The sequence below is a fragment of the Quercus lobata genome, chromosome 8 (genome assembly GCF_001633185.2).
Source record: "Quercus lobata isolate SW786 chromosome 8, ValleyOak3.0 Primary Assembly, whole genome shotgun sequence".
In the NCBI taxonomy this organism is placed as follows: Eukaryota; Viridiplantae; Streptophyta; class Magnoliopsida; order Fagales; family Fagaceae; genus Quercus; species Quercus lobata.
Genome location: NC_044911.1, coordinates 63,042,092 through 63,052,891, shown reverse-complemented (window position 1 = coordinate 63,052,891; position 10,800 = coordinate 63,042,092). Strand labels below are relative to the sequence as shown.

At 32.5% G+C, this 10,800-nt stretch overlaps 1 protein-coding gene across 1 annotated transcript; it reads left to right on the top strand.

The window, feature by feature from the left end:
* The first annotated feature begins 2,488 nt into the window (after positions 1-2,488).
* On the top strand, positions 2,489-9,280 carry LOC115957631 (auxin transporter-like protein 1). Its single transcript, XM_031075924.1, has 9 exons — positions 2,489-3,348; positions 3,456-3,647; positions 3,773-3,958; positions 4,093-4,205; positions 4,334-4,517; positions 4,833-4,930; positions 6,429-6,636; positions 7,346-7,603; positions 8,870-9,280. Exons 2-9 carry the CDS (start codon positions 3,480-3,482, stop codon positions 9,074-9,076), a joined length of 1,422 nt encoding a protein of 473 aa, XP_030931784.1. The 5' UTR covers positions 2,489-3,348; positions 3,456-3,479; the 3' UTR covers positions 9,077-9,280.
* The last annotated feature ends 1,520 nt before the right edge of the window (positions 9,281-10,800 follow it).

The following is a 10,800-nucleotide window of genomic DNA, read 5'->3' as shown; positions in this document are numbered from 1 at the left end:
AATCAATCATAATAATTAGATACATTTTCCCTTTTATAAAGTAATGAAAGTTTAAAATAAAAATAAATCAAACATAATAATTGGTGGAACGTAAATATTAAGAGGGAGACAGAATTTTGATTCCATTCCTCATAAGTCAAAACTACTAAGGCAGATTGTAGGGTACCCAAGAAACAAAAAAGCAACTAAAGAAACTAGTTGAAGCTGAAGCTGTAATCTTCAACAGAGACAGCCCAATCTTCAAACAAAATTTTGTTGTTTCCTCTGCGGTGGATTTTCATTTTATCACGACTCAAACTTTCTAACTTTTGTGAGTTCGAATGCTCATTCAGTCTGGGGTTAGTGACTCGCAACTAGACAGTATGTCTGTGCCGAAAGCATAGTGGTCACTAAAGAATAAAGATTGGAATTACATAATAGTTTTCACTTTTCATTTTCCATGTGTTTATATTTTAACCTTTATTATTATTATTTTACTGGTTGAGGTGGGTCGGATTTCTAACTTCATTTTGTACGAGCTGTCCTGTTATTAAGCATCACAGTCCTAGAATAATTGGACACGACTTACAAGGATTGGAATTGTGAAAAGAGTAATACTTGGGGTTTAATTATTTTTTTCACAGTTACCTATCTGAATGATTGAGACACAATAAAATAGACATAAATGAGACATCCAGGTAAATATGTTCTTGATTCTCGTTAAAAACAAAAGGGGTTAATATGATTTTGTTAATGGTAAAAAATGTTGTGGCCTAAGACTGAATGACAGGAGGATAAAATCACTATGTCATGGATTGCGACACAACATTTTTTACGATTATTAATAGGATGGGTCGAGATCATTTTACCTTATTTTTTTTAGAATCTAGATCATATTTATCTGGATGAGCACAAATTCTTTGTATATTTTTGTGCTTCACTTTGTATAGACGGCATGATTGGTAGAACCAAAAAAAAAAAAATAAACAACAACAATAATGGAATTGATTTATATTCTAACTTTTTTACAAATTTTAATAGGGAAATGTTAACCAATACCTTTTAGAAGTTATTTTTAGAAACATTTTTTTAGGAGAATGATAAAAAAAAAAATGTTGTTGATAATTTTTTAGATTTTCCATAAAAGTTATGTCTAAACTTTCCTATTATGTTTTATTAACAATTGTGCTAAAAACATCCGTTAATATGACCCGTTTTAATATAATATGATGCCATTGATGTATAATAAAAGTAATAAAAATGAAATAGATATATGCCCACATCATGTTGTATTCAGTGCATTGAAACACTAGATGCAAACCAAACCCTAAGAGCACTTACATCAGTAAGTGCAAAATGGAAAAAAGTGCAAAAATTTACACAATATAGCCTATAACTCACACGCATTAGATAATGTATTATTGTGTAAATATCCAAACTTACTACAATAACCGTGTATATTTACATGGTTACTGTCACTTTGCAAATCAATATATCATAATATTATAAATGTATCTGATTAAAATATACTACTTTTTTATCATTTAATTTATAAATAAAATAATTTAACATGTATTTGGTTGTAGTTTATTAGATTTTTTTAATGTATTAAAATTTGAATGATTGTTTTTCTTTTGTTTAGAAATCTTTAAATTATTAGTATTTTAGTCATTATATTTAATCGGTGATAAATTAATTTGAAAATTTTAGATTCATGGACGAGTTTAAGACTATTGACTTGTTCTTTAAATAAATGAAAAAGATAGCAATTTAGAAATAGTGCACTTTTGGGTTCTTATTATTAAATTGTATGTACATTACTATTAGTATGGATATAATTAATATATACATAGAGAAAAAATATTATTGTCTAATATTATGTTTGACCCCCTATAAATTCTTGGTTCCGCCATTGATTTGTGATAATTGAATATATATATATATATATATATAAACAGTGAAAAATGTGGAAAGATTTGGGAAATTGAATTCTCATAATTATTTTAAAATAAAATTACAACTTACCCACATGTGATTTGATTGAAATTTAAGTTGTAAATTCCTGGTTCCGCCATTGATTTGTGATAATTGAATAAAAAAAAAAAAAAAGCAGTGAAAAATGTGGAAAGATTTGGGAAATTGAATTCTCATAATTATTTTAGGATAAAATTACAACTTACCCACCTGTGATTTGATTGAAATTTAAGTTGTCCATCTGTAGTTTGAAATCCCATGATACAAGTGTTCCGCTCGTTTATTTTTGATCTTGTATTTTTATGTTTTTTGAGAAAAGAGACATAAAAGTAAAACAAAATTACATTATTTAGCTATGTTTTTAACATAAATGAGTAATGAAAATCTAACTAAATTAACTTCAAGTGAGTAAAGTGTTAAATTCAAACCATAACCAGCTAATCAAATCATATAGGAATAAGATGTAATTTGCCAATTATTTTACTAAGATTTGGATCTGCCCCTGTACATAGAGCCACAGGGTAATCTAACCATTTTATATAGCATACTCTCCGAGACAAAGTGACAGAGGGAGAGAGAGAAAACAGAAAAGAAAATAGTAGAACAAGTACATTGATAGAAGCTAAGCCAAAGATCTCTGCTAGCAACTGCTAACAGAAGACACAGTGAGACAGAGTTAAAGAGAGAAAGAAATATAAAGATTTCGTGCTGTGTGGTATTCACTTTGTATTCTCGGTTTCTTAAAGACTAGCATCAACGGTTGCTCTCTGTACTGCAAAAGTACCTCTCTCCCTAATTCACTCTTTCAGGTGCTCCTTTTTTGTCAGATCCCGCTTCTCAAAGCCCAGGAATCAAGCTTCAAGAACCAACTACCTTCGCTCACTCTTCCTTCGTTGTATCCAACTCAAAGTTTCCCTTTTGAGATAGTGGCACTATTTTCTTTATTAGGTTCTTTCTGTGTGTTGCCTATTCCTACGGATAAAGCCACATTTAATAAGTTGTTTAGGTGAGCGAGTGAGAGAGAGAGAGATAAGATTGTGTGACAATTAAGGCACTGACTGACAATATTGGAATTGTGTGAGACTTTTACGAGTCCAATGCACTACAACTCTACACAGATTGTAACTTACTTGGCAAAGCTGTAACAGACGGCCAAACCAATAAAAGAGTCGTAGTCCTATTACCCTTCACTCATTTTTGTTTCTTCGAAAGGCGAAAAAACGAGATAAAGCCCAATTTCTATGCTGCTTGAGCAGTTAAAGAAGGCAGCTGATTGCGGACTGTCACACATTTGTCATTAAAGTGTTGCTGGCTCACTCTTCTTTTCACAGTATAAATTACCTACTAGTTGTGACTGACCTCTCAAGCACAAAGCCACAAAGACTGAGATTTGGGGTATCTTCTAGTCTTCAACATAGCAAGAAATGTTATTTTTTTAAAGAAATATTCTTGGGGTTCAAGTTTTGAGCTTTGTCTGATTTTACTTTTAATATATGTTGCAGATCTATTTGTTGAGTCTGTAAAAAATGTTGCCTCAGAAGCAAGCAGAGGAAGCCATGGTCTCAAGCTCCAACTTGACTCAACATGATGACAGGGACGAAGAGATGCCAAATGAGTCTGGTTTGGGGCTCAAAAGCCTTCTCTGGCATGGTGGTTCTGTCTATGATGCCTGGTTCAGCTGTGCATCCAATCAAGTAAAAAAAAAAAAAAAAAAAAAAAAAAAAACCCAAATCATAATTTGGATTCATAACACTATTTTCCTTTAGTTTGTCATGAAAAGATTGGCTTTTGATTGGTTTTTTGGTTATTGGTTATACAGGTTGCTCAGGTTCTGTTAACACTGCCATACTCTTTCTCTCAAATGGGTATGCTTTCAGGAATTTTACTGCAAATCTTCTATGGTATGATGGGAAGCTGGACTGCTTACCTGATCAGTATCCTATACGTTGAGTACCGGAGCCGAAAGGAAAAAGAGAATGTCAGCTTCAAGAACCATGTTATCCAGGTAAGTTTTTCAACACCACCACCATCAATCACCAAAAGCAATACAATTTCCACACAAGTCAAATTTACAGTCTGAATTTCAATGCAGAAAATGACCTCTTCTTTTTTTAATAACCTTTTTGAATATTTGGACAGTGGTTTGAAGTGCTTGATGGTTTATTGGGTCCGTACTGGAAAGCCGTTGGGTTGGCCTTCAACTGTACCTTTCTCCTATTTGGTTCTGTTATTCAGCTTATAGCTTGTGCAAGGTCTTCTTTTTATTTATTTATTTATTTATTTCTTTTCCTTCAATTTATTTAACTCCAAAGGGATAATAAGAAATGGGTTGTGCACTTGTGCTTAAATTACTTAAAATTTTTGTTTTTTTTTTGGGCAGTAACATATACTACATAGATGACCATTTAGACAAGAGGACATGGACTTATATCTTTGGAGCCTGCTGTGCCACCACAGTGTTCATACCCTCATTCCACAACTACAGGATTTGGTCCTTTCTTGGGCTTGGAATGACCACCTATACTGCTTGGTATATCACTGTTGCAGCCCTTGCTAATGGCCAGGTAATTAGGACTTGACTAGTTTCTGGGTACTGTTTATTATGTGTTATACTTAGATTTCTCAATTAAATTCAACCAAAAGTTATAATTATATGGAATTGCATTGACTAATAAGTCAATAAAATATGTGGTTGTTCTGAATTAACCTAATAATACACATGATTGAATTAATTTAATTGAAAAGTTTAAAATACAACACCTATGGCTATGCCTATTCCTAAGTTTTGACATTTTATTTTTTATTTGTGTGCTTGATTTAATCATTTAAGCTCCTCATTTTTATTCATATATGTTTTTATTTTTTAATCTGGTTTACAGGTTGAGGGTGTAACACACTCTGGCCCAAAAAAGTTGGTTTTGTATTTCACAGGCGCTACCAATATACTGTACACTTTCGGCGGGCACGCCGTCACTGTGTGAGTTTGATACCTTGATTCAATTTTTTTTTTTTTTTAAATTTATTTTAAGAGATCATATATAATGCTATTTTCTTTTTCAAAAAATCAGAGAAAATGTAAGGTAGAAATTCATTGCATGGCGGTTCCTTTTAGAAGCTAGCAGGCCATTAATGGGTTATGAGAAAAAACTCAAGTAAAATTAATTTTTACAAATTGATATATTAATTTTTAAACACAATAGAAAATATAATTTTTAAAAATTCATTGCATGGCGGTTCCTTTTAGAAGCTAGCACGGCATTAATGGGTTTTGAGAAAAAACTCAAAAAGACAAAATTATGAAACAAACTATTTGTTAGACCCATTAATGATCTCTACTCTACGTAGGTTTTTTTTTTGGGAGATAGAATGATCTCACTTTAGGGATAAATTTAGTTTTACAAATTGATGTATTGATCTTTAAACATATTACAAAAATATAATTAATTTTCTTTATTAATATTATTATATGATATTCTTCGTATGAATCGTTACATCAATTTGTATTTTTATTTTTTTAAAGAAAGTTAGTAGTAATTTTAATATTTGTTTAATCTTAAAAAAAGAAAAAAGAAAAGAGAGATCTTGATTGACTTAAACCCTATGCTTTGTCGTTTATAATAGGTAGTGAAAGTCAGGTTCCATCAATAAAATAAAGGTTAGCATAGCATAGGATCTGGTCTTACTGCCATCAGTTAATACTGATGACTGATCTCAAAAGCTTTGTCAGTAGGCTTTCATTAAAAATTGCTATGCCATTATAAATGGAATTCGATGTTTATGGGGTTCATTTTAATGGGTGTAGCAAGAATCGCGCGTTAAATATTTCCAAGTGGGTGGTTCTGTATAGTTCATTCAATTAATGGGGTTTCTTAATAAAATAGTGAATCTTTCTCTCTATTTCTTTATGAGGACTTGATACGATTTTATTGAAATCCATAATATTTGTAAAATTTAATAAGTGTTCCACACTTAATTCATTGTATCCGGATCAAGTCAGGTCAAGTGCTTAAGATTTGGCATTAACTCAGTCCTCTGTCTCTCTTCCTTTTTTTTTTTATCTTTCTAATCCTAGTCAAATTCAAAGTATTAATATATATATATATATATATATATATATTATATTCCCTTATCATCTCAAATTAGATATCACTTTTTACTACTCTCATTCTTATAATAAAGGTTAAATGATTAAATAAACTACTTTCTAACAAATTAAGTTTTTGGGATCAAGTACTAGTTTATCATGGTATTATATCAAGTAATAGTTTTAATCATATCTTCATTTTACCTTCCATTTAATCCCTCACAGTTTATTCATTTATTTGATGGGTGGATCCGTAAGTTACTTTACCTAAGGAAAAAAAAAAGTCTTCATCAATCTTTTGGGGGAAAATAAAAGGAAGAGGGAATTTATATATGATAACTGGCATGTGCGATGGGTGGAACTAAACTTTCTAGGATCATGTTATTTACAGGGAAATCATGCATGCAATGTGGAAGCCTCAGAAATTCAAGTACATATATCTCATTGCCACTCTCTATGTATTCACCCTTACTCTTCCATCTTCTGCTGCTATGTATTGGGCCTATGGTGACCAACTCCTCACCCATGCCAACGCCTTCGCTCTCCTTCCCCGGAATGCATGGCGTGATGCAGCAGTCATTTTGATGCTCATTCACCAGGTCCATACATCTTCCCTATATGACTAAATTGTTGTTACAAAATTAGGCTAATGTACTAATTTAGCCTAATGTTACTAAAGGAATTGCATAGAGTTTTTATTGACATTGCTATAATTGCTGCTATACAGTAGAGACATGCACGTGAAAGACCTCAGTGAATACTCACAAATTAACTGGTAGTATTTAATAAATGATCCATAAAATGATGCTAAAATAGCTATTAATTTTACTATAAGGCATTAGTTTAAGAGCTATTTTTAGAAATATTTTATTGGGAGAATGATTAAAAAATAAATGTTGTTGACAGCTTTTTTATAGTTCCTATAACAGTGGTGTCAAACCTTTCCTATTATGGTTTATTAACAATTGCCTTAAGGGCATCAGTAAAAATATGAACCATAAATGACCCATAACATGATACTAAAATAGCCATTAATTTTACTATAATCTTGCAATCTAAAATGACAGTTAATGTAATTGATGTCATGTCACTTACTCACTTTTTTTTTTTTTGAGAATCCACTTACTCACTTTAATAACATAAAAAATAAATGTCAAAATTACTTTTTTGTTATTGTAAACACATTAGTTTGATGGACTTATATGTTAAAATTTGTAGTATTCTTAACATTATTATTTGAAAACCGGATGTTTTCCTTGTACAAAATTTACGTGTTTGAGCTAATGTATTACATGTGTGATTTGGCAGTTCATAACATTTGGGTTCGCTTGTACACCATTGTATTTCGTGTGGGAGAAAGTTATAGGAATGCATGACACAAAGAGCATATTTTTGAGAGCACTGGTGCGGTTGCCTGTGGTGATACCAATATGGTTCTTGGCCATTATATTTCCTTTCTTTGGTCCAATTAACTCGGCTGTGGGGGCTCTTTTGGTCAGCTTCACCGTCTACATCATCCCCTCTTTAGCACATATGTTAACTTTCAGATCTGCCTCAGCCAGACAGGTAAAAATGGTCCAATCTTTCCACTTCTTATCATCATTTCTAACCATTGTGACCACTCTTAGTCTTATCCAACTGGCATTGTCTAGTCCACCATGAAGTTCTTTAGTGCATTTCCACCTGCCTCACTTTGAACCCATAATGACTATAACAAATGTGATGGATACACATGCTTGTAGCTTACATGGTGACCAACCAAATAGTTTCCATGTTGATGTTGGGGGGGTTGGGGCACATTGGTCATTTAGACAGTTATGTTGGGTCCTAATTGCTGTTTGGTGTTTATTAGTACTTGTTTAGGTAATTTTATTGACTGAATTATTAGACACGGTTCTAATTTTAACTTCCTAGGAATTTAGTGGAATCCATGCTGGGTCTATGAGCTGTTAATCACAAAATCAGGGCCTACCTAACTATATTCTATGGGGTTATGGCTATAGATTTTCTGGTAGCCTGTCAGTTAGTCAGTGTCAATGTTAGTACTAATTACTTTCTAAGATTCTTTAGAACTTCAATTCTAAACCCTTTTTTTTTATCCTCTCAAAAGATTGGAAACTCTGTAGTTTTACACCGTTTCTTGGAGTAAAATTCAGAATTTGTGTATGGCATACAGTACTCTCTATGGCTTTGCCTTTCTTACACTCACAATTTGTCTACTAGGGAGCACATGGAAGAATCCAAATATGTGAGGATACAAAATCAAAGGGTGTTACCTAAAATGAGAAAATAAAAGGGGATAGTTTTAATTGATTTAAGGAATCTGCATATGAATCCAGCTTTCAATTTTGGCTCTGAAGTGACTTACAGTGTCATTAGCAAATTCTAGCCCCAATAATTCTTTTGGAATTTTATGAGACAAAGATGAGTTTGGTGGCATCTCCTTGTCATTCAGTTATTAGATACCATCATATTTCTACTTTTACGTCCTGGAATGCTATTTGGGCCAAGCTATCTAATAACTATATCTGTGTTGACCCTACTTAGTTCATCAGTCTTTGTCCAAAATACAGCTTCCAATGACTGCAAGCTAACACATGGAACAGACTCAGGTTATAAATAAAAGATATAATGTAATTAATTAAGTACAGATTGGATTAACAATCTGAAAGTACTTTCTTTTAAAATTGTTTATGCAAAATCTTAAAGTATTTTGCTCTCGAAAACAACAGAAATACTAGCAATGTGCTAATCAAATTGTGCCTAAAGCTTTATAGTACACTTCTTTTTCTAGTCCTCTGATATTTAATGGAGTAACTTTCGTGTATGCAGAATGCGGCTGAGAAGCTTCCATTTTTCCTCCCTAGCTGGACGGCCGTGTATGTGGTGAACACATTTATAGTAATATGGGTGCTGGTAATTGGTTTTGGATTTGGAGGATGGGCTAGCGTGACCAATTTCATCAGGCAGGTTGACACTTTTGGACTCTTTGCCAAGTGCTATCAGTGCCCCGTCCGAGCCCCAACTGGAAGTCACTAATGTCACTCATGTATTATATACATAAGGAGCATCAGCATTTCCCCCTAATGTGGTGTGCTGTGTTTTCCCCTTCTTTTTGTTTGATCTACAGTATTGTGAATGGTGAAGTTTCTTTAGTAATTTTGATTCCTTCTCTTTTAATAAGTGAAGATATGTTCAAAAGATGCCAAGGGAATGCAAAGAAAGTACATTTATATTTTGCAAGATCTCCAATGTTGGTTTTTGTGAATTGTGGTAGGTTTCTAAATACTAAAATATGTTTGTGCCTCCAATTTTTTCAAAACACCATCTTGATTATAAGAAAACTTTGTGGAGCACTGCATTGTGGTATCTGCTTCACATGGCTTGCAAATTGGCAAACTGCTGTCTAGCATCCAGCTCCCTAGCATGTGAGTCACATGAATACAAAACTGTATGATTATGATTAATAATCTATATTATGCCCCTTTTGACTGGCTCTTTTTTTTTTCTTTTCTTTCCTCAATTCACATGAACCCATAACTTGTATGTCGTTTTCCTGCATAATTTTGTTCGCTTATAGGGTTGACTAGTCAAATTACAATGGATTAAACTTGGGACCCTTGTTGATGTGGATGGTGGCTTGAAAAAGTTGTTTCCATGTGTTTGGTTTTTGTAGCTTTCATCTTTATCACCATACTCTGAATTGCTTCTTATCAAGCCTCGTTTATTTATTTATTGCATCTACGGGTTATGCTAATCATTGGCATGGGGATACACAAAGACAATGACAAACCAAAGATGATAGAAAAAAAAAATTATTCTTTTGAGTTGGGAAGGAGCAAAATGGTCCAACTACCAATGACATATTATACTACATACATTTTGATTTCTCCAAGGAACTTCTATTCTTCACCATAAATATGGAGGACCAACACATCCCCCTCACCGACAGTCCTTTAAGACCAAATTGTAAATAAAATCATTTAATGTCGTTTTCAATTTCACCGGATTGGATCTTCTCAAATAGTCAAATTAACTTGAAGTAGAGAGAGTTCATTTCATGGTTAGTAACATTTAAAGTTTTAATAACAATTTTTACAAGACATTTTGTATCCCTTTAAATTTCTGATATTTAATTTAAAGATACATTTTAAATGAAGAGGAGGCAGTCATATGTTTTCCAAAAAAAAAAAAAAAGGGAGGCAGTCATTGTTATGCTCTTCCCATTGAATATGGCCTTCAAATGCACAAATTATCTTTAGAATAAAAAGGTTACAATCCCTGCCATAGATATCAATCTTTGTTTTCTGTTTTTTTAGAGCTTTTAATTCCTTTACACATCTATAAGATGATGACAGAACAACTTTTGGAAAAGTTTTTAAGGAAACGAGAGGGCATTACCTGATTGAGTCACTCGTTTACGTCCTGTTCTTATCTTCTTTTCTTTTCTCCTTACAAAAGCATATTTCTTTACACTAACTAAAGTGTGAAAACAGCAGTTTTCAACTTTTTTTTTTCTTTTCCATTGTTGTGAGGACAGATGATCCATATTATTGAGTATGAGTTATTAACAGTAAGACTATCCACTGTTTAACACACAAAGTTTTGTCTCATCATCATCTTATTTTATTCAAATTTTTCTCATTAGTTCAAATTAATTGGTCTTTTTTCTCAGAAATACAATAAACAAGTCCAACTGAGATTCAATATGAAAACGTGTGTGATAGACATTAACATGATAATGAGGATTCTGGGCTTCGAGC